Below are 24,893 nucleotides of genomic sequence, written 5' to 3'. Positions count from 1 at the left end.
GTCAAGATTTAAACTGGAGGCAGAATTTCCCTCTTCACCCCACAGACCAAGCCCAGCTGCTTATACATCCTGATAATCCCCATGTCCCCACAGACATCCCTGTGTGGACTGTCATCTCTGACCTTGGTTTGAGATCTTGCCTTTGTATTTGACATTAGCCATGTACCAGTTTAAATCAGGCATTAGACAGGTGTTTTGTCTTCATTGTGGATTTTGGCTAGGTTCTTAAACTTAACTCCTTTGTGCCTTTCACATTTTCCTCTTGCCAGAGCTTGGCTGTGATTTTGCCTACAGACCTACAGACTAGCATAGCTTTTCCCCAACCTTCTAACGTGTCTATTTTGCAGGGCAGGAGCGCTTCAAAGCTCAGAGGCCTGCAGTGCCTTCCCACAACTCCCTTTTTGTCCTTGGAAGTACTGCAAAGCTCTTCTGTTATTCACACAGCCAAAGATACAAGGTAGTTCATCTAACTGATCCCAGTTCTGCTCTTCTGACATTTGCTGCTATTAGGAGGCAGCTTTTCAGCTCTCATTCAGTCATTATTAAATGGTAAGTGCCATCTCCCATTCCCTCTCTCTACCAGAGCAGATGAAGCCAACGGGGCATCAAAATGACACAAAGAGTCTGTTAAATGTGTGACTGTCACTGACCTCTCCCTTTGTGGGACTCTAACCTTCTCTATTACTGGCACTGGCACTATTTTATGGTCACTGATGCTATGCTATGCCTTTCTCGGGGATGTTCTGCTCCAGCTCCACTGTTTTTTGGACCCAACCAGACTGCAATTCCTTAAAGTGATCCACCAGGCTAGCTTTTCTCAGGGCACTTGGAAATAGTGGCAGTCTTTTCTCCACCTTGGCCTTCTCCAGGCACAGTTTATTTCCCTAACAACTCCCTAGGGTAAGGCCTACAGCAGGCAATAGTTTGCAACACGGACTAAACTAGGTTCTCATCAGGGCCAGATCCTCCAGAAAACTGTGAGTAATCCTCCTGAGAGTCTGAACCACTGTGGTCTGGCTAAAATTATGTCAGGACCCATGTCATCTGCCTGAAACACTCAGCCATGACAAGAATGTCGGAGTCCCTGTGTTCGCCTTCTTGGTAGTCATCAGAGTTCCAGCTTGCCATTTGTCCAGTAACAGAAAATCTGGTCTGACACTAACATAGGTTTTATGCTTATTAACAGATCTTCACCTCCTAGCAGATTCATATAGGGATTTACTGATATTTTGTCAACAATGACAGGGACATACGTCAGATTCTGCTCCCTGGGAGAAGACAAAATCCTCAAAATATATGTCCTCAATTCTTTTATTTTAGCCATTCACAAGTCATCTCTGGCACAGTGTACTCCCTAAGCTTTGGCAGAGTGTCAGGACTGAGGATAACACATCCTAGCTGCTATCTTGAACAGATCAATATATCACTGAGGCAGTGGTCAGAGACTCCCCATGTCCCAGATAAGAAAGACCATTGATTCTGTTCAGATTGCATAGATGCATAATTTGTAATTCCAAATTTGCCAAAAAATGTAATAGCATTGCACTTACTGGAAAAGGAGTTGATCTTGTGACCCTTTGCTGTTATATGATCTACATCAGTCCCATCTTTATTTCGCTTGCATTGATCTCCTTGTTTTTGTATTTTTTTATTAGTGCTTTCATTGGGTAACAATAGGGAGATGAAAAATAAGAGTTGCTATACACTGAAACAATAAATTCTTCAAAGCCTAAGCAGGCTTGAGATCTTTTCGTATCTCCATCTATTAAGGTTGCTAACCCCTGCGTTAAAGTGCTATCCGAGGTGATAAATTAACGGATGAATCCTGAACGATGACCACAGAAATAGACATTAAGCAATACAAAGAACTATTATCCCACTTCATTGAAAAAATTATCCAGGAAGCCATCTAATCAGCATGATTCGTGATAGAAAGTCAGTGATTTAGAGAGGGAATCTTCCATTCCACAAATAAGCAATAATCTAAGAATAAGGGGAACCTACCCAGATGCATTAGCTGTAGTCATCTTTCTTCTGCTATCAAACCTCACTTTTCTGAGCACATTCGAAGAGAATCTAGCCAAAAGCTGACTACAGGCTTATCTAATGAAGCTAATATCCTAGACTCAGCACAACCTGGATTCAGGCCAGTACATTAAAATGAAAACACCAGAGTGGCCCAGAGTGAATAGATTCATAATGGATAAGGGGCAAGCATCCTTTTTCATCTTCTTTGACCTCTCTGCATTATCTGAAACCACTGGCCATGAGATAACTGCTATTTCACCTGACAAAATTATTCTTTCCCCTAAAAGTGGCAATAGGGACTGGAAGAATGTGCTAAAATGGCCCAAATTGTTCTAGGGACACATCTTAAACAGCAAAGGAAAACATCACTTCTTCCATTAAATTTCTGCTTTCTGGAGTCCAACGACTAGACAGCATGAGGCAAACTGGCTGGATGACCGGAAGTTAAATACAGGCAGCATATAGAAAAAATGCAGCTCTACCCTTGATTCACAGCAAACAAAGGAAAACGTTTGGGTGAGATCTGTTTGTAGGGAAGGAAACCTGGCAGAAACTGTATGAGGTAGGGCAAAGAAAAGAAAGATATTTTGAAGAACTTGCAGTCATGGAGCAATGTCCATCTGCCACATGTGCAAACCCAGTAAAACAGCTCGTTCTGTGTAGATCTAGGAAAGCGCCCGAATTTCTCTCTGTGTCTGTGCTCTCACGTAGCAGCATCTGTATCTTCATTTAGCAATGTTTTCCATTATTAAAATGTAGCAACAGTTATTTATGCTTTCTGTCACCTCCTGGCTGGACTACACTTACTGGGCAGAAAGCCCGCAGAGCTCAGGAAACTTGATCGTGTACAGAGTTCTCTAGCATGTCTCTTTGGCAACACCAGCTGCTACAAGTGCACTTCGTGAAGCCTGTTTTCTGCTTTCTACCATGGGTTCCCTTAGCCTTTGGAGTTACACTGATCTTTGTTTTGAAGATATTTTGCTTGTCTGCCATAACAAAGTCCTACAAGTGGAAGGGAGATGGGACTTTGTTGGGTCAGTGGGTCAGTGGTTGTGAACTCCTCCAGGTTGTAAGGATGACTGCAGGTGTTACCACATTCCATCACAAGCACAAGCCTTTTTTTTCTTTTTTTAACTCTGCCTTTTGTGCAATACATACACAAGTTACATTTTTGGACAAGCTGACAAAACTGTCCCTAGCTAAAACACTCCATACATCTTCCACTAGAACAAAAGTCTTCTCTAAATGCACCTTCACACCTGAGAAGAGGCTACAAGGTAATTGTGGCAGGTGTTAGTAATGGCACTTAAGGGAGTACAGGAAGTCAATGTGTTGGTAAAGAGTGATCAACAGGGTATAACGGGCTGTATAAAACAGGATGATATAGCAGGATTAAACCCTGTAGTTTGTGTTCACACAGAGGAATGCAGCACCAGGGAAGACAGAAGAGCTCTGGACCGGGGCTGCTGCTTGTCTGGGAGAAACTCACCGTGGTGCCACTCACTTGGTGTAACTGGGATGAAAGCATTCTCTAGGCAAAAGAGATGGATCCACTCAGCAGTGTACTACTTTTGTAGATGGGGGACACAGACAACATATTTAATATACTTGAGTCCAAATTCAAGACAACAATTAAAAAATAAGTGCTAGTGTTAGAGGAATCTGTGTAGTCCTTTCAGGTTTGAAAGAGCATAAACTTTATGTCTATTTCCCTGAGTATTGACCTTATATGTTAAAAAAAACCACACTGTTTATAATTATAAAGTAAATGATAAGCATCAAATGAATTGTTGTAGAAGCCTTTTGTTGACTTCATTCCATGATAAGGAGCAGTTGCTGTGTGACCTTGAATATGGTCAAATAACTCATGCTAAACACATTGCTACAAAGATGGCATTTTGGCAGGGCTTTGATGTAGGTCATTTTATTACCAGGCTGAATCAAACTACAAACTGATCTTAAACTCATGCCAAGAATGCTAATAATAAACTGATCAATGAGGCACTGGATTGTTTAAGAGAATCGGTCAAGGGAAAATGCAGATGTAAAAAGTCTGGAATTCCAAAAGTTTAACTGCTTGGGCTTTTATACGGGGAGGAATTATATTCCTTGCATTAGTACAAGTTTTCTTTACTCCAGGGGCCTTTAGCTGTGTGTTGAACAGGGCAGTGCCAGAAAGTATATACTTATCTTTATTTTTCTTGACCTTTATGTGCAAGTAATTTTTATAGTTCCATTAACTAGTAAGATCATTTGCAAACCACTGTACAAAGTATATTATGAAGAATGCCTTGGGGACCATTGTATCCTATTATGTTGAATGTTAATAGAATAAAAAATTAATTTAAACTCTAAAGATTAGAGCAAGACAAGACTTCCCTTTTATATAGGAAATTTGAAATTTTATTTGCCATGGTAAAACTTCTGAGTAGCACCCAAATGTGGTCTTTATATAGGCTTTATAGGCCTGATTTGAATCAGGCAGTGCAAGAGTCTGATTATTTGTCTCCTCAAATAAACTGGCTTATATCAAAGCTTCACTTTTTTAAAAAGGGGGATTTCTGAGACCCCCACGTATGGGATTAGTCCTCTGTAATTTCACAGTTCTAAATGACCATATTCTAGTGAGCTCATAGCTGCTTGAATCAATCAGAGATGAGAACACCCACTACTTCATGGGTTGTCTTTACATTTCTTGACTTTTTTATCGCTCTTTAAACATTGTAATCATCAACTACAAAGGAATTCAAAGTCCCTAAAAAGCAAAAATGCAAAAAAAGTGTATTTCATGTACCACTGACTGCCTTACAATGAGGAATAGTATCTTGAGCCCTGCTTCCAAGTCTCACAAAACACTCTTCGCAAGGGACTGGAGCACTGTTAAAGTCAGCATTTCTGTCTATAGACAAGTAATTAAGTTAAGTTTATTATCTTTATTAGTCATTATTATTTCATATTTATTTTAACCTAGTTAAGGTTTGATATGTTTGTGTGGCTAAATCCATTAAATTTAGACCAGTAATGGGTAGGAGTTTTGTTATTTGGAAGAGAACAGTAATATTCCTTGTCAGGCTTCTTGCTCTCAAATTACCCCTTGGCCCAAGAGCCTGGCCAAATGAAAAGGATAAAAATGTTGCAGATTTTACATGTAAGAATGACTTATTATTTTAAATGCCCATACAGGAAACAGAAAAATCTCAGTTTCAATTTTCTTAACTCTAGTAAAACTAGTGTGTTAATAGTAACATCAGTATGAATCGTATTCTTAGAAGAAGCTGCATGGAGCACAGTTTTCAAAGGAGCCGTATCCCAACATATTATTTACCTTTTAGCACACTGTACTTTTAATAGCAATGTAGTAGTCTGTGGCTGTTATCTATGTGAACTGCTCCTTATCATAGATAACCAGCCATTTTTAAATGACTATGTGAAGGCATATCTTTTTTAATGGAAAAATCCTGTTTTTCTAATGTGTTGTCTTGAATTTCATCTTACATCTGTGGACTAGGATGCCTCACTGTCTTTAGAAACCCTAACTCAAGCAAACTCAAGTAAAATAAATGCACAAAAGATTAGGACAGTTAGTGACTAGAGAATTAGCTATCAATATTTCATGCCCCCTGCAATACTATCTAAACATGAGATATGAAATAAGAATAAATTTCAGTTTTGACATGTAGTGAACCTCGAAAAGAAATGACTGATCTAGAAAGATTTTGCAGCTCTTATAAACGAGGCAACATTCTAATTGCTGGTCACATGTGATTTGATGGATAAAGATCATCTGTGATTTAAAGCTGGATTTAGATATATTGTGAATAGGTTACAGGGTTTGGTCTCCAAGGACCGAATAGACATAGACAGCAAAATGTTTCTGTTGGCTTTGATGCCAGGCTGAGTGTAGATGCAGGATGTGATCCGATCTGGTAGTCTGAACAGGATGTCAAATACAGCAGGAATTGTTTAAATTATCGAGACATCAGTGGAAAACATGTGGCCCATGGGGTACCTGGGAACTAAACAAGTGTTTCATATACAGGCCCAGTGGAACTTTAAGAAGGTTCACTGAATGATAAAATAAATCAGGTAGTTCAGCCTGGTTTTCAGGTTAGCAACGCAAAGATACATCCCAGATCAGATCAGCTGGCCTTGTTTTGGACAGGAATTAATTAATCTTTATTTTGGGTTGAAGTCTTTTGTAGTTCAGTTCCAGCCAGTTCTTGGTTAGGTAAGCACAATACCCACATCTCCCGTGTAATATAAAAACACAGGATATAAAAACATCAGAGCCCTTTCAATATAGTGATCTCATTGCTGCTACATAATATTCATTAGGAACTCATACATGTTAGTCTAGCTGAAACTTATACGTTTCAAATTAATGATCCAGTGTGAATCACTTCCACGCTGAGTTTTTGGCAATGTCCTAAGTGGTAAAATGGAAATAAGGTAGTAAGCAGTAAGGTTCAGTCCTTAAGTAGCTATTCAGTATCGTCCAAGTTTGTTTGTGTGAGATGGGCATATACTGGAAAGCAAGTCAGACACCACAGCAGCACAGGAGAAAAAATGTCTTAAAACCATGAGCCATTCCTACACAGGAAAAAGAAAAGGAGATTCTCCCATGTGTATTTCTAGATAACTGGCAAGTGAGTTGGTAAAACCAGCCAGTTTTTCATAGTTTGAGGACATTAAACTTTCAATAATCTAACAGTAGACAAATAAGATATAGAACACTTCAGTTATGGAAAACTTGATGACCCTGAAAAAACAAGCCTGCACTTACAGCAACTGCATCATGTAGTAAAATTATTTCTTTTCCTTGAGCTAATTTTTCCAAATTTGTTTTGGATCTTTGGAGCTCCATTTTCTTCTATGAACAGCAGCAACTTGAATGCAAGAGAAGAAGCTAGTATTCTGTAATTATAATAATCACAAGTGTCAGTTTGTTAAAAATTTTATTATGAAGCAAAACTGCTAACCAAAGTAATTTCTGGTGTTAAAGTTTTTCATTACAAAGAGCTGAACTGACAAATAAGTTTATCGCTGTCAAGAGACCTATATTTTATTTTGGTCACTTAGTATTAATTAAATCTTGCAAGTAATTATTTTTTGTTTGTTTTCTTTGTTTAATATTTTAAACAAAATATTGCTCTGTAAAGCATAGTTTAGCGTATGTTTACCAATTGCTTAATATATTTACAATGCTGTGTATTGTTTCTTCTTAACAGCACTCTGCACAGAGGAGTGTGTGCATGGAAGATGCGTTTCTCCTGACACTTGTCATTGTGAACCAGGATGGGGAGGTACTGATTGCTCCAGTGGTGAGTAAAGATTACAAAAATGAAGTAAAGTTATATGCTGCTATTAAAAAAAGTTCTGAAACAAAGCAGTGTCCTTAGAACTTGGATGCTTGAAATGGAAAATCAGACTTGTCCGTTTGTTATTTTGCAGTTACTCAATTGTGATATTACCCTATGCTACAATAACGACTTTCCCTCTTTTGCTTGTTCTTATAAAGAAATGTTAAATGCAGTGAAGGATGCTCTTAATTCTTTCTGTCCTGTTACTGGAATACCGATGTAGATATTATAGCTCCATTATTAAATTTTTCTCTTTTCTTTACTGTCATCTTTTCTTCATCTTTACTATGTCACATTCTTCATTAAGTGTTGTATGGAGTACTTGGAGTACTTGGAAAGTACACTTTCTAGACAGAATACTTGTCCTCTTGAAGCCAGTGAGAGTTTTACAAAACATTGACTCTTCATAGAGCTCAGTTCTTCCTTCTGACTTGAAACCCGCATCCTGAATTACCGATACTGCAGAAGTTGGGAAAATAGTAGAGGTGGGAGTTCTGCACCTTTTACTAGGAAATAAATTCACACTTGAAGCTTTCAGTTCCTTCAGCTAGAGAAGCTGTATATGTCAAAGTCTCTTAATTGGTAAAGATAAGTTGATGTGATTAGTTCATGCTAGAGTGAAACAGCAAGTGTTCTTTGCGGTATAAATATCAAAGAGGTTATGGAATAGAGGCCCAGTCCATTATTGACATAAGATAAATAAGCTTGTTAAATGAAGTCTATTTGGGCATCAGGTGAGTAAATAAAGCTGCATATAGAAAGATCCTGTGAATAATTTACTGAGCGACTGTTTTGTTTTGCTTTTAGTTCCTCCCTTTCTCCCACATTGATTGGGATCTTAAAAACGAGGCATTATTATCAGGCAGAAAGATAACAGAAAAAGGATCTATAAAGGGCAACATCAGAAGAGAGTAGGAGTTAAATTTGACTAGGGTGAACACAGAGGCTAAAATCAATGGGACAGACTTTGGTGTGGTTACTCATGTTCTGTCTGCAGCTTTGCTGGTATCTCCCAACTTAGAGCAGAAAAGGCAATTGGGGTAGGAAGGAGGACAGAAAGAAAGGCCATTCTTTGGAGTTGGAAGCAAACTTTTGGGATTACCTCATGTGTAGACAAGGGAAAACACTGAGCAGCACAACATGCTGAATAGTAATCTAGAACATTTTTTTTCAGGAAAAATAGTACTTTCAGTTGTAAAATAGTCTAGAATCTCAGGTAATCATTTTATCCTTTGGTTATTTTTGGCAATAGATATGTTCAACCTAACAGCCAGTGAGTATTTATACTGTGCATGTGTACTTGGAGAAGTTCAAAAATGAGAAAATAATAAAAACCTTGTGATAACATGGGCGTACACACATATGCATTTGTACATGCATCCACACAGAGAGTAACAAGTATTCCATTCTTTGTAATCATGAAGAGGAAAGGATAAGATGTCAAAGCACAGATGGGCCTCGTGAACTAAAAGTACCCAGCGACTCTTACTAAACTGCACTAATCTTGCAAGATAAAAAGAAAAAGCAGGGTTTTCCTATATTGAATATTTAGTTTTTTAAAGTAATTAGGAATATTAAAGCACTGACAATGATTGAGATAGAAACATTATTCATAACTTTTATTTCCGCACTGGGCAGCAATCCAGTATATTTCATTTATGAGGTTTCAGCGGTGGAAAGAGAAGCGTTAGCCAATTCCTAAATTAAATATGCCCTGTTAACTTTTATAAATGATAGCCCAGGATTAGCCTCAAAATTTAAGCTTTCATTTTATTAATATAATTAGTGTGTGCACTGGACTATAGTGTCCATTGTCTTTCATTCCATTTGTTATATGCTGGGCAACATGCATTCTTGTCCTAAGGTCTGATCTGACAAGTACTTACCACTGTCAGGCATAATGCTTATAAGTGTGAATGGCCTCTGAGTTAGTTTTTACTGCAGCTGAGAGAGTAACTCACCTTTATGCTTGATACTAAAAGTTTGGATGACTGGCCTCTTTATTGTTAGGAAACTTTGTTTGAATTAAAAGGTATAGAACAGTTATCAGCTGAATACAGTACAACTGTTATTCTGAGGGTTTCCAAGAGAGAAGCTGAGGATCTTTGCCTAACTGAGGCTCACCAGGATTTTCAGATACAATGATGATTCATGCCTTGAGTCATGCCTTACCGTTATCCATTAATAATGTGGAAAACACTATTCACTTTTACTGGATTATTGTATTACCTGTGCCTACTTTCTTTTTACTTCATGAATATTGGATAGCTATTATGAAGGACACATGTTTGCAGTGACAAATAAGTATGATTCGTTAGATGTTTCTGAATGGCTGTTCCTGTGAGGATGTGCTCCAGATAAGCCGAAGCTGTTGGCTATATGCAACATACCAGCTCCCTGTAGGGCTGATGAACTTTGCTATACGGACCTCAGTCTAAGTGATTTTATAAAGTCATAGGCATATTACTTTTATTGTTGGCTATTTGGAACTGTTCTACTGGGAAAGGGATTGCTTGCCAAAACGCTCCCTTTAAATTTCAAAAACCTCAAGGGAGAGGTAATTGTTTTCTGAAAGATCTCTCCTGAAAACAACGTTAAGAAGTGGAGCCTACTTGACACTGGGGGTCATCTGCTGTTTACTTGGGAAAGATTTGGGCACTTTCGCTCTTCTTGAGGAGGTATTTCAATACTCTGCAGACCAGCCATTATAACTTTCTAAAAGTTATATATAACTTTCATTTGGTTTGATGGATGAAATTCAAATATAACCAGAGATCCAATACGAGGTTCAAATGTCACTGCAAAAGCAGAAGTGAGATCCAAATGGTTTTTGTTGTTTTTTGTTTGTTTGTTTTGGTGTGCTTCAAAGACTGCTTATGCCAGGAGAGGGTATGAACTCTGACACTGAACATACATTTCTTACAGAGAGGAAAGTTTTTGGTGTTAAATCCAGTTTCTTAGTGTTGCCGTTCTCCCTTGGCCAGAATATATTCAGTTAAATATTTTGAATAGTTATAGCTACAACCTGTAGCCATACAAACAATTTAAACATTTTCTCAAACTTTGTTTCATGCTTTCATAAAACTCAGCCTTTAAGACAACGATCACAAAACTTGCCATTTTGTGCAGCTTCCCAGTGAGTGATCATGCTACATGTTAGAGTTCATCTGTTGTCAAGGTTAAAATCAGTTCAGATGAATTGCTAAACAATTATAAAAAAAACCCTGTGCCATATTCAGCTCTGCATGCCTCTATACCTGTGTTTTACTGCATGCTGTTGTGCATCTGTTGATGCCCGCAGGCCTAGCCTTGATTTCATGCTATAAAGCTGCAATATATTAAGGCTTGATTACCATAACAATAAAAAGAGAAGTAATGAGGTATTAACTAAAGAAGCTCTTGAATGAAATGTTTTTCAAGGTTTTAATGATACTAAAAAATTAAAGGAAAAGTCTTTAAAGAAACACATACCTTTTCCCTTCCCTTTCAACTTTTTTTTTAATCATGCCCATTATGTCCATGCAATCTGCAGTGTTTTGTTGTTCTTTTTTTAATACAAAGGAAAATGGCAAATGCTCCGCGTGAACTTACCTGCTCACCTGTCCAATTATTTCAAAGCAATTAACTTCAAACAGTATGATATACTGGCTTGAAGTTCTGGTAGGAATATAATTGACTGTTGGTGGTTACCTGGCCTTTTCTGGGTCTTGATAATAACCATCTGTATTTGCAAGCCATTAGGCCCCAATCCAGCAAAGCACTTAAACATATCCTTAAGTTGACACATGAGCAGGACTTTTCATCTACTTTAAATTAAGCAGGTGTTTAAGGATGTTGCTGAGTCAGTTTTGAAGAAACAGCTACAAAGACCTTAGTGAAATCTAAGGGAAGAGTCTCATTGAATCTATCAGGCTCACAGAGAATAAGGTTGTCTCTCTATCAGAATGCTAAAACTCATCAGGCAACATTATTGAAGGCCATTTTTACTCTAAAGAGCATTCTTCATTGTGGGGAAGATCACAAGTATCTTTCTGGTTAGAAGGGGATTCACAGAACAGTAATAATACACCTTATTCTGCAACAGGTAGAAAAAGGAAAGTTCAGAGCAAGAGCCCTGAATTGAAAGCAAGAACCTTCCAAAATTGTGTTTGAGAAATTTTGAAGTAAACAAACACAGAGGTTGTAAGGAAAAGCTAAAGTGGTTTTCAAAACGTTTGCTTTGCTATTAGTTTTAGCAGAAAATGCAGTATTTGTCCAAAGTGTAATTAAATGGATGTTGGCATAGTAATGCCGAACCATCCTTCTTCATGCTATGTCACCTGGGGGAGAGAGGATATCATATTGCCGTGTGGCACAGGGTGATCAGTGTCGTACACATATGGATAACAGCTTTCTTTGGAAAGGGTGTTTGGTACAAATGGTCATTAAGAGCATGAACCTATTTCATCTTTATCTCTTTGTCAAAAATAGCCAAGGTCATAACAACAGAAAAGTATAACATAGCAGCAAGATCACATTTAAGGGTATAGCCCTGGAGCAGCTGGAGTGCTTCAGTTCTGAGACTTGTGATGAATGAGAAGTGCAGATACTGTGCTAAATCTGAAGGGGGGTTGCTTGACAAGCTATGAAAGCAACAGTAGGCATCTCAGGAGAAAAATGGAGTATTTTAAAGCGGGTCTGTGGCATTTTTCAGGTTTGATTTTGGCTTCCACGTTCTCAAAATGCTTTGAACTGTTTCTGAAGAAGAAATGAAGTTCAAAGGAATGACCGTGATGTGTGACTTTTGAATACAGGGTCAAACAAAATTCAGCCTAATATCAAGGACTTATCTGCTGGAATCATTAGTTCATTTTTTGTCCTCAGCTTTTCAGGATAGGGGGGCTGACTGGGAAGCCAGCCTGGAAAGAGGTGTAGGGGTACAGGACCTCAGATATTCTGAACTCTTAGTGAACCACTGCTTAAATTCAGGGCCTGTCCCTGAAGGACAGCTGTCCACGTTTCTTGGTTGAGAATTTGTCTATGCTGTGGGATTGTTTCACAAGGAGTGTTGTATCGACTTGCCAAATGAGGTGACAGAACCAGGTGCATTGGTGCTGTTTCCACTAAAGCCCTTGAATTTCATTTGTCACTCCAAACACCAAGTTTAGGTACAGTTTAGGTACACGTCTGTTTATAGTTGTGAGACTCTAAATTTGGATTCAGGCTTAGCTGATGCTTCAGCTGAAACAGAATTCCATATCCATAGCACATGGTCTTTAACGTTTTAATACATTTCTCATTTAAGCCAAGCTCAAACTGCAGCATAATTTTGATATGATTTGCAGACTCAGTGACAACTGTGTCATGCAAAGAGATGCACATGTAAAAAAAACTCTGGTGAGTGCTCATACGAAGATCTTTATGGAGCATTTATAGAGTGGAATTGATTTCTGTCTTTTTTTCAGTCCTAAGCATGTATTCTTGCTTAAAAATCCCAGTCCCTTCAACCACTGCTGAACTGGTGTTATCAAGTAAACAGCTGGTGCTTAATTTTTGCCTCCGTTGGATGTTGGGCCCACGCACTTGGGCTCGTGGTGCATGTGTGCAGCAGTCTCCGGAGCAGCCCATCTTCCTGGGCGCAGCCTACGCAGGACAGCCTGTAAGCAGGGAATGGAAATGTAAACACAAGCTGCTGTTCAGCGCAGGCAGCAGCACAGCAGCATGTCCCGTATACATTTTTACACAGATAATTTGGCTGCATTAAACTGGACTGATCTATCCTTTTTCGTTTGGTGGTAATGTTTTTTCTCGTGTTGAAGCTGTTAATATTACTACTCAAGTGTTTGTGGTGGTTTTTCCTCCCTCTGTTAGAGATATAATGGTATAGCCTAAACTTTTACGAGTTAGCTGCTTTGGAAGTACTATACGCTTGTGGAAAGGTGTGAGAGTCATATTTGCCTTGGCTTTTCCTTGGACTGAGCTAAAACCAACAGTTGATTCTAGAAAAGAAAAGGTAGATTCAAGATCTACTTTGGAAAGAAATTGCTTTGTACACCTCTGCTATGTGATTCATTGATGATGAAGAGATCAGTTGCCTGTTGTCCTAAGTCTGGTATAAAGTGAGTAAAAAACAGAAATCCAGCACCCTGTGTCCTTTTACTTTTCACCTTCATCTTCACTGTCACAGGGTGGGAAAGGACTTCCTTCCCTAAATCAGCTGGTTGTGTCTGAGGCCCACGCAGCGACAGATCATTTTCCCCCAACAGTTCCAGCCCTCCTTTGAGATTGCCTGTTTTGAATGATTTTGAACGTTTGATTGAGCTGACCTGACTCCGTTTCAGTCCCTGGAGTTCTCTCTTCCAGTGCACAGTGTTGCTCTGAAGGCTTGATCTAGCCATGTACTTCATGCATATGAATAGTCCTTTTAAAGTCAGTAATGAACATCTAATGTTATTGAAGTTAGATAAGTGCTTAAGTCATTATCTGAATGGGAACTTAAGAGATGAGGGGGAAAATCAGGTTGATGAGGGCCTCGTTTAGGGACCAGAGTTACTGAGTGTCATCCAGGCTTATCAGTGGTGGGTATTTCTGTCAATGAACTAAAACCAAAGTCAGCTTCGCAATATAAAGAGAAACCCAAATTTAATTCCATTCCAGAGTTAATTCCTGCAGAGCAGAGCACAATCCACAGGTCAGTGATCTGAACGTACTCCTTCATTCTAGCCAGAGCTGATGTTTTGACCTACCATGTAGGTGAGTACCAGAGGGTAGAGATGTGATAAGAAAATAATTTAGGTATGTAGTGTAACAGGGTTCCAGCTGTATAATAATGTTTTTAAATGTAAAATGTTACTAGAATAATTCTACACAATTCTATGTAATTATTACGATATTACCACAATCATCTTCTGTGTTAAAGCATCTGTTTTTTTCTGGGTTTGGCTGCTTTGGTTAAAGAGATGGGCCATAATGAGTTACATGCTGGAGGTAATATTCACAGAGAGTTCAGATGATCTGCTAAAGCCGTGCTTCCCGTTTGTACCTACAGTGGTAGCTGCTGAGGCTGCTGCATGCTAAGGGTTTGTCTTCTAAGCTGGCATGAGGTAGCAACACCACTTTGTAATCTTTCTCTTGATGTAGTCTTTCTATATGCACAGGCTTGCTATCTAAGTTGCTGTAAAGGAACGGGCTGTGTGGAGCCAGGCTGGGGCTGGTGGGATTTGGGTGGTTGGCTGCAGTGGTCAGCAGACATGCTTGCATTGATCTGCCCCTTGAGTGCTTACCTGGGAATAGAAGACTTACAGAAATGGGCCATTCCTCATCTAGGTAAACAATACACTGAAAATTACATACGGTATATGATTAATAACCACACTTCTGTAATTGCAATTTTGATATACATTGATTCAGGGTATACAGTGGGCAAACAGGAGGCAAGAGGCCAGGTTGAAGATGTAATGGCTCTCTGGGTACGTCACCTTGCATTTACCCGCTCTCCAGCCTCTGACGAGCTGTATGCGATCAGGATGGAAATTCTGCATTCCATGTGACTGCATTAGTAGGCAGTGGTATATGCCTTGTACCCCTGGAGCATCAGGCTGCTGGCTCTGAACTCAGCACTGAGATCGTGCTGAAAACCAAAGCTGAGGGAGGCTATGGGCAAACCTTCTGGTATAAAAACTTACTTATTGCCTCTCACTAGGGCAGCATGTCTGGGACTGATGGCCTCAAAAGGGAGCATGTAAGACATTTAGATTTCCGAGAACAGAGGTGTGTCTGTGACTCTTGGGAGCAGACAGGGTTCTGGGTTGAAGTTACGCACCAGAGCAAGGCAATCATGTTGGTGAGGTGTTTGTAACTGAGGGTACAGAGCAGAGCTGAGCCCCGAGGGACTTGGAGCACATCTACTGTGTCTGGAAGTGAACTTCATACCAGAGCTATTCTCTTTTCTGAGACACGACCTGATGGTTGACTAAAACTTTACACTTCAAGGATAATTTTCACTAAATGAAACTATGGTTGCCAGTACTGACTGGGCTGAATGCATTCCTGCACACATTTTGTGGTTACGCAAGGGGGAATTTGGCTCACATACATACATCTTTTCTCATCTGTTTAACTGGTGAGAGCTGAGGAGACTTCATAGAAAGGCAGCATATGTGTGATGAGTTGTTAGTTTTACTAATTTGACTGAGGTTTTTCCTACTTTAGACAGGGAAATAGCTATAAAAGAAAGAACACACTAAAATATCCTTTTTAATGAACCGAATTGCTAATGTTAAATTTCATTGCTGGGGCGTCTTGCGATAATGTGGCTTTAAATATGCACTACACAAATGAACAGACTTTAGATCAATTTAAAAGTACCATTGGTATAATTTTATGGCCTGGTCACTAAAGAGCTATCACCTGGAGAAAAGAGGACAATTCCCTCTGCCAAAGTGGAGGCAAAAATCTCAGACTTGGACACCCATTTAAAAGTATTCCCGGGGTTTTTTTTTTGCTAACAAACAGAAGAACAAGTTGGGAAAGCTTCTAAACCAATTCTCTCTGTGCTTGGCACTGCGAAGTGTTTCAAAGAATGCTTGGAGAGGGCAGAGCTCAGCGCACTGCTCGCTGTCCAGCTTTAAGGTACCAGAAAATCCCCTGGGAGCTGCTTCAGGCAGCTGAAACAGGAGGAGCCTCAGGCCTGCTCTGACTTGTGCTGGGTTTTGAATAGCTGACTGCAAAGATGTGTGATTTGACTGGGAAAGGTCCTACTGCCCCTGTCCCTGTTCTGTGTTCTTAGGGTATTTTCAAAAGATACTGTTCTTCCTAGATAAAATACTACCTTTTGGTTAAGGGTTGAAGTCAAACAGGAAAATGAAAGGTTTCATTCAGAAATAAGACTTGGAGTTTACCTTGGGCTCCCAGCAGGTAAAATTTGCTAGGAAATAGTGGTCATTCATCACCTAGTGTTAGATCCAAGGCTTCTTGCGTATGGGGGCAGGAGAGCTGAGGCAGTCAGTAACTTCATTCAAACAGCATCAGTTATTTTGGTGTCAATGAAATGTTTGTATATGAATGAGAGACACTTTGAAGAGCCAAAGCTGGAAACAAATATGCCATTTTACAGATAAAACCTAAGTCAAAATTTTCTTTAGAGTTTCTTTTTACCAAAGCCTTACAATTGCATGCATTTTTCGGAGCTTTTCAGTGCCAAAAGTAGGCCACATTGACCCTACACCACCGTCTGTAAAATGGGAAAGATTCAGGGAGTTTCCTTCTTTCTTTTGTCTATTATTTGTGTTAGTGTATCATATGATGGCTTACTTTTGAAGTGAAATGTTTTCAGAACAAGCTTCTCTGAGAAATCCTGTTCTGCTAAATTTCACGTGTGAAAAACCCTTCTAGACCCCTCAAACAGATACCCTGATACTTATCTGTAGTCCTTATAAAACATTGAAAAAGAGTTTGCCACAGGAGAAGATATCTTGTGTCCCCAGTGAAATGGATGTTTTTTTGAACCAGCTTGTCTCTCTCAGTGATGTGGAGAGAAATAATGAAATGGCAGACGACTTAACAAGTGCATATCTGACTGTAAATCCAGGCTTTGGCAGAGCAGAGCCTTCACACCACTGCTCACAGGTGAGTGTTTTGCTCTCACTGCTAATCTAGCTTTGGCAAGGAATGTAGAGGGCCCTTGGTTGTCTGTAAGGAAAAGCATACAAAATGAGGAAATGTGTTGTGACCAAAGGAAATAAATGAGCAGATGGTGTGCTAGCACCATACCTGCCACTCCAGAGGAGGTTGTTGTAGCACAGCCACCACTTACAAACAGAGAGTTCTGAACAGATGCCAGACCCGAGATGAGCAGGGGAGAGGTGATACGCATGGAAGCGTGGAAATAAAAACAGTGCAAAATAAAGACTGAGGCATGACAGAGAAGGAATGTGGGGGGAATAATAGAAAAAATAGCAATGGGTAAGACAACAGCCAAAAGCAGCTGGAGGTAGGAAAGGCTCTCAATGGGCAGATAACTGGACTGGAGAAAATAAACAGCTGAATGCAGAAGTTTTGCAAAATGAACACTGTGCTGCATGTGAGGCACCAAGAATTTCAGAGTTGTGAGCAGACGGTTCACCGGCTCATTCTACCAAGTAGAAATTACAGATTTTGTTGAAGTTAGAAAGTGAGTAGAGGAAGAGGAGAATAGAATGGTAGTGGAAAGGAAGGTACCACAGCCAGGCCAATGATGCTGAAACTTACCACAAATTTGAGAGACCAAAAAGAATGCAAAGATAAAGGGAAGGCAAACTTCTGTGTGCCAAGTGTTGCCTTGAACAGGAAGAAGTGAGATGTTGAAGGAATGTCTTTTTATCATGGAAAAAAAATTAGTAAAGTGAGAAAGAATCTAACGCTTGCAAACAAGAGGTAATAATCTGACAGAAGAAAGATTTAGAGATGAAGCTCTCTGGTTAAAGTGGCATTTGTCTTTCTGGTACCAGCAAGGAAACCCATTAAAAGTGTTTATGAAGGGATGTAAACATCTTTCTATAGTAGTCATTGGCACAATAGCTTCGATAAACATTGTTTAATGTTTAAACAAGATATATTGAAGTGGGATGCTGGAACTTATAGTGCATTCAACTGCCAAAATGGCCTTTTCTTGGCCTAGAAGAGTAGTGCAAGCAAAAAAAAGTGCAGTTTGCAACTGTAAGTTTTTATTTTTTTACTGACAAAATTGTTAGGGGAAATACCAGAAAATTTGCAAATTAAGGAAAACTTCTACAGTCATAAATTCCCTTGTATTGCTGCACTCATGAAAATATTTCACACCTGCAGTCTTAACCCTTCCCTATACCATTTGAACATCTTGAATGTGCAGTCTATAGCAAGCACATCCTCCAGTCGTTTCTTTACAGCTCAGAAAGACTTGCTTCAGTACAGAAAAACTGCAGGATTTTATTTATTAAACATACCTGTATTAACGCAGCAGAATATCTGAAAGTCATGGATTGAATATGAGGGTTCGAAAGGCCAGAATCTCGTTCAGGAAAGCATGGTGAATGCCATTTGTCAGGAGAGATGGGAAGAGACCCAAGTGTCACAGTCTTGGGTGTCACTCTCTTTGTAATGGCAAAAGCTCTAGAAATATGAACAGTGACCTACAAGATGTGTAGAATCGTATCATAACAATGCTGGTTGAGTTTCTGGGTCATGAAGTGAGATAAAATGAGACCAGCTGCAACAGAGACATCCTTAAAGAACTATAGGGACTGAAGAAAGGCCCAAAATGGAAAGTGTGTGGGACAGGTTCCCATCCACAATTACTTTGTAAAATTAAGTTTCAGCCACTTTGCTAGCTTTGGTGTGCATTGTGCAAGATGGATTTCGGCCCCTTTAGAAACACCGGTAAATGTCAGATAGAAATGTGTGTATTATTACTGAGAATGTTTTATATCAGGAAAACCTTTGTGGACATCATCCAGAAAGAAGAGAGATAAAACACTCATTCTTTGATCCTAGAGGTGGTCAGTCAACAAAAAAGTCTCTGCAGTTCATTATTTTCAGCTAGGGTATATAACCCTGTCCAGAATACATAAAAATACGTATGTCAAATGCAGTGAAAATTCAAATTGAATGAAATTAGCTACCAAAATTCAAGTTTTAACAGAAACAGATAAAACATGAAACAATGAACATCTATGGTAGTAACAGAGGTAAGGGTTTCTTAGCTTTTCCAATCTCTGCTTAAACTTCACCTTTATGAACCCTTTGTACTGAGCTGCAGTGTTCTAATTATGTAGCTGTATCAGTAAATTATGAAAATTGATTGTGGTGGAGTTTTTAGCCAAGGAGCAAAGTCTGATAGCCTGCTTGACTTACTTAGATTGCAGTGATAATTTCCTAAGTAAAAATCAAGGCCTAGAAACCCAGACTGCAGAAGGAGGCAGGTATGCAGAAAAACAAGAGGCTTTACACAGAAGGTGTTTTTCCTTAAAAAAGCCTGTTTCCTTAAAAGACTGTTTTTCCTTAGGGATTGCAAAGTTTGCTGCTGGGGGGGAGGAGTTAGGGCGTCATGACTTTGTTTCATCATTTACCTTAGCCTACTAGTGCTTCACAATTACATAGGTAACTAGTTTATTGGGGAATACAAGTAAGAAAATGCATGAATTTCTGGAAATCTTAGATGCATCTTCGAGGACAAATTCCAGCCACTGAAAGATGGTTCCGATTCCAGTTTGGGGATACTGGTAAAGGGTGATAACTCTTCCTTCTAGATTTGGTGGGGTTATGTTACATTTCGTTTATGAGTCCCAGCACAGAGCCTACAGAGTTTGTTTTCAGCCTCAGGTGAAGAATTGCTTTAGTCACAGCTTACTGTGACTACACAGTGTTTGGGAAAAAGGTCTTGCTATTTAGGCTATACATAGCAGCTGATGGCAGCAGCCCAGTTCCCGGTTTCTTAGGGACCACCGTTCTGTCAGATCGGTGAGACAGTCTTATTATCTTTTGTCCTCAGCGGCTGGGTCCCAGTCCTCTTCAGAGTGCTTAGATTCACAGCTTACTGAGATCACTGAAATACAAGAAGTTCCATTAAAGCATTAAAAAACCCACAACCTTTTACTGTAAGAGTGATCAAATACTGGAACAGGTTGCTCAGAGAGATTGCAGAGTGTGTCCTTGGAGATATTCAAAATTCAGCTGGACACAGACATTGGCAAGCTGCTCCCGCTTATCCTGCGTTGGGTAGGGGTTTGGACTAGGTGATCTCCAGGGGTCCTTTCCTCCTCAACTATTCTACTATTCTGTGATTCTATGAATTATTTTATTCCTGTAACTTTAGTGATCTCTGAATTAGAGCAGAGGGCTTATTGAATTGCTAGTTATGATAGAAAACATAGAATATGTAAGCAGCAGGTATTCCGCAGCAGAGTATTCTAAAAGCCAATGGGAATCCTCTGCATATAAGAGTTGAACTTCATTACAGAGAGCCTATCCAAAGAATTATGTGGTTATTCTCAGTCTGAAATCCAGAAATGCCATGGAAATTCTCTTGACAGGTATAAATGGTGAGCCTCGCCTCCTTTGTGTGGCATAGTAGAGTTTCTACATGAAAACTGCTAAAGAAGAAATAGGTGTTCTCGTTAAATTAATAAAACCAAATGTTGTGTGTGTTCTTAGTGACTGTATGTTTTCTAACTAGCAGAAAGAAATGACGTTAATTAATTACTTCGACATACAGTCATGTGTTGCAGTCTGTATTATACATGTCCAGATGTTGGGTTGTTCTTCCAGGATGCAATGTGTTTGAATGTGTTAGGAGGTGCACTTTTTCTTTGTGTATGACTATGACAAATTGAGGCACAGCCAAGCTGCTAACTTGCTTGAAGGCATCTTTCACGCTTCATCCATTATATGAGTGATAGATGGTATTAAACCACTTCTTCTTTGTTGTGAGGAAAAACACGTTGCGGATAATGGAAAGGAAATCATCAACACTAATATTTGTCCCGACTTTGTTTTGTATCTGTGAGATCAATAGGGCTTTTTTTTTGTTCCCTTTTTGTTCTCTTTCGCTTCATTTGCTCCATTGTTGTAAAGGACATGTTGCTTCTTGGGAGAGCATTTGATCACATTTTGATCACAATTTTATTAGTATAGAACTATGCAAGTGGAATTATTCTGGACTCATATGCTATAAATGACAACTGAAACTCAGCCTTTGTCAGAAGTTTAAACCCGATATTTAATATTTCTGGGTTGTTTATTGATAGTAGCTACCACTGTTCTCATCAGAAACATCTTCTAGTCCAATTACAGAAGGAGACTCAGGTAACCTTCATTTGTGCCTGTCATTTCTCCTGCACTGAACAATTCAACCAATTCTGACAGGTTGGTAAAGAGTTCAGTGTTACCAAGTTCCCGTAAGTTTTATGAAAAGTATTGCCCAGATAGAGCAGGGAGACACAAGTGTGTTCCACAATAAAGTTTGTAGATTGATCTCAAAATTATTTCTTCTGCTTGATTTGTCATACTACCATTCAAAATACTTATCCAGGCCAGCCAAGCACACAGGGTACACAGGTATTCAGAACCAGGAAAAGCTTTTCTGTTGTCTTTTGCTTTTTGTGGGTTAGAGGGCATAGGAAGGATCTGGTAAAACTGAGCCAGTGTGGCAAGGGAGACATGGAGAAGAGGAACTAGAGAATTAGAGATACTGGAAAGATATGAAATTATAGGTAGTACTGTACGGATTGAGATGGTATTGTGATAAGGGGAGAGGAGGGAAACAGAACACAGTCCATTTAAACTGAATTTTAAACCTGAGTTCTGTTTCTCAGGACCCTTGTAAATTGTATTTCTTCTGTGGTTTTGAAATCCCAATAACATGATTATGTGGTTTTGCTTTTCCTCCAGTCGGGGGAAATAAGCACGCAGAGTCAAGATGGGAACCATCGGCTCAAATTACAGAGATTTACAGTTTTCAAAATGTCACTGTTTCCTTCCTCTGGCAAATTTGTTTTGTTATGTCACTGACCAATGATACCAAGATCATTGATTCTCTCTTGGTGCATAAGCCAGCCTAATATTCAGATAGTACTATCAGAAATTTGTCACCCTGTATGCTTATATTTATACCAAATTTATGCCATTTAATTCAGGACTAAACAGAGCTCTGAATGGAAGTAGGAATTTTGAACTAACCCAAATGTTTCTCGATTTCAAATGTTTTTTCAAGTTGAAGAGCAGAGAAGAAAAAAATCTGATTTTTAATGTCCATTACTTTTTATTTGAGAAGTCACAAAAATAAATTATTTCTAACCCAATAACAAGACTGCATTTTGAGAAGACACTCCTAGTTGTTGTTTAACCAGACAGTTCTTCAAATTAGGATGAAGGATGGCTTCACTCCTAGTTTGAAGTTAAAACTTGCCACTCAATGCTTTGATGAAGGTAGAAGTCCAAATTCTACCTTTTCTGCAAGTCTTTAACACATCCAATAAGACTAGCAGTGTAAAATGTTAAATAGAAATTACAAAGCTTTATGTCAGAGCTGGGTACCAGTCTTGATCAAGAGATGTTCTGACTCTGTCAGTACCATTTTCCATGATGCTTCCTGTGTTTGTTGCACAACACTGAATTTCCACGTTTCTTTCCTGAAACTGAATACTATCTTTAATCAAATAAGCACAGTGATCAGCGCAGGTACATTAGTCATGCATCTTGTATATAAGATTGAGAGTTTCATAACATTCAAGAAAAATAAAATTACAGTAAGTTAGGTTAAAAATCCCATTTTCTTCATCATTGAGGATTTCTTCCTGTACTTCCATTAAAAGGGGATTCAGGAGGGACACATGTTTCAAGTACTCCATGTGGAAGATGGCACCTTTTTTGGAATTGCTTTGTTTATGGAAGTTCGTACACTGAACACTATCAGTGATGCCCAGTCCTCCGTGAGGAGAGTTATAAAGGCCCTGTAGCACTTACTTCTCACTGAAGAGCTCAAAATGGAACTCAGGTGCAGCTCCTAAGTTAGATTTCGGTAGTTAATTGGTGTGGTGTGGGCTCTCTGCACAGACTGAACTTTACTTTCCTCGTATACTGCACATAGAAAGCATTTTCATTACCAGCCAGCGACTCTGTGACTGATTAGCTTCTGTTTACCTCCCTCTCAGTGTCTTCCTCTAGAGCCATGCATTTTCCTGGTTTCAATACAGTAATGGAAATTAAATGTCAAACTAGTCTCTGTTTTTTTCAGAAGAGACAGACTTGAAAAACAGAAACATGACCAGAAGAAATCTTTAAAATTTTATCATGGCCCAGTCCTCATATCTGGCAGCTGGTCCTGTCTGTTCAGTGGCTGTGTGTAATTGCTTTTTAAGTAAGTGAACAGACTGGCCTCTGTTGCAGGATTGTTTGGTTTACTGTAATTAGGTAAATTAATCAGTACATTAACTTCCTAATGCAGAGCACATTCTGAAATGAATTGCAGATATTCACTATTTTGATAAGATTTTAAGAACAAAAACCTGGATGCCAGGTCAGCATCACAAGGCCACTAGAGTTCTGTAAACACGCAAAAGCTTTTATACTCCAGAAACAAACGTATACTACAGAGAAAGTTACGCTGGGGCTATTTTTTTCTTTTTAAGAGAAAGAAACAGATTTGTTTGATTTAATTGTTCCACTTTCATCTAGCAATGTAAACATCAGTGCAATAACTGGATGCTAAAATAGTGTCTAGCCTTGGCCTAACCTGTTAATGAAATTTCATTTCAAAACCATGAAGCAAAGGGCTTCCCCCTGTCCTTTGTCTGTTTGCAGTGTTCCCGCTGACATCACCCACACAATCCCAGAGATTGATCTTCCATATATTTGGGATTGTTTCATGTGATGCACAGGGGCAACTTGTGTGGCAGCTGGGAGATGGTGCTGCCAGACTTCTCAAGGTCCAAAGTCTCTTACCAGAACACTTTATATGCAGCCCCCTGTTGTTAACAAAGGGACATCCGACAGTTATCGGTAAATATAGAATGGCACGTTAAATGAGACTTTCTGGTTTCTCCTGTCTAATCCACTCTTTTATGTCAGCTTTCAACACAAGGATCCTCTGGACACATTAAACACGAACCAGTCCCTTTGTTTTAGTAGCTGAGTGCAGCCCTGTATCTCATTAAAGAAACTAAGTCACAATGAACAATGTCACATTTCTACAATTTTTTAGTTTCTCAAATAAACACAGGCCAGAGAGCAGGCTAAGTTTTTTCCTGAGTAACTCATTGGAAAGGGAACTGGGTTTTAGGGTCAGACATGGTTAGTATCACCAGTTTCCAAAACACCCTGGTCAGGACACGCTGCTACCACAGCAGGCTGAGGCCAAGAGGTGATCCTTGGTGCAAGACCCAGGCTCCAACTGCCTTTTATCCGCTTGGTACTGTCTTTCTATCTCTTATCTTTTCCCTTACATCCCATTTTTCTCTCCCTTTCTTTTTTTATCAATCCTTTTTCTTTACTTCCCTCCTTTATTGCCCTTTACACCACCTAACTCTTGGGTGGAAAAAGAGCGAGACCCTTGCTTGTGCCCCCGGTCTGCCTCCCAGGAAGGCAGAGGCCACAGGCTTCTCTGCTCAGAGGCCTCCTGAGCTCCCAGCTCTGCATGGCGAGCTGCCTTCCTGATTACACTGTCCACTGAGCAGGGGGTAAAGTGGGTTTCAAGGAGCTGCCTACTGTTTTACCAACAGTAAGATGTTGCAGCAGAGCCACTAAATGGTTCTCAAGCACAGCAGTGCAGGATTTTAGTGCCTCAAGTTCTCTAGAGTGCTCTGGTGCTCCTTAGATAGCCCAGAGTTTGCAACGGTGTTTTATATCATAGGATTCATTTAATGTATTTCAAAATGACATCCTGATTTTTCAGGATATGTACACAAATACCAACTATTCAGCGTGGTTACTTTCTTAGCTGAGTCAGTATTTAAGGAGAAATTGCCAAGTGTGCCACCAGTGTCACAGTGCGGTCTGCCTTTCAGATTGTGGATC

The 24,893-nt window shown here is 39.4% G+C and overlaps 1 protein-coding gene across 3 annotated transcripts in view; it reads left to right on the top strand.

The window, feature by feature from the left end:
- Nucleotides 1-24,893, top strand: part of MEGF11 (multiple EGF like domains 11) — a 286,501-nt gene that overhangs the window by 103,117 nt on the left and 158,491 nt on the right. For all 3 annotated transcript variants that reach the window (XR_005823454.1, XM_040570532.1, XM_040570531.1), the window contains exon 8: nucleotides 7,257-7,349. Coding sequence is in view for 2 of the 3 variants with exons in the window: in XM_040570532.1 (XP_040426466.1) it covers nucleotides 7,257-7,349 (93 nt within the window). In the remaining variant the exon portion in view is untranslated. The remainder of the gene's footprint in view (nucleotides 1-7,256; nucleotides 7,350-24,893) is intronic.

This window comes from Cygnus olor, chromosome 11 (genome assembly GCF_009769625.2).
Source record: "Cygnus olor isolate bCygOlo1 chromosome 11, bCygOlo1.pri.v2, whole genome shotgun sequence".
Taxonomy (NCBI): Eukaryota; Metazoa; Chordata; class Aves; order Anseriformes; family Anatidae; genus Cygnus; species Cygnus olor.
Note: the sequence above shows the minus strand (reverse complement) of the source record. Positions and strands in the feature narration are given on the sequence as shown.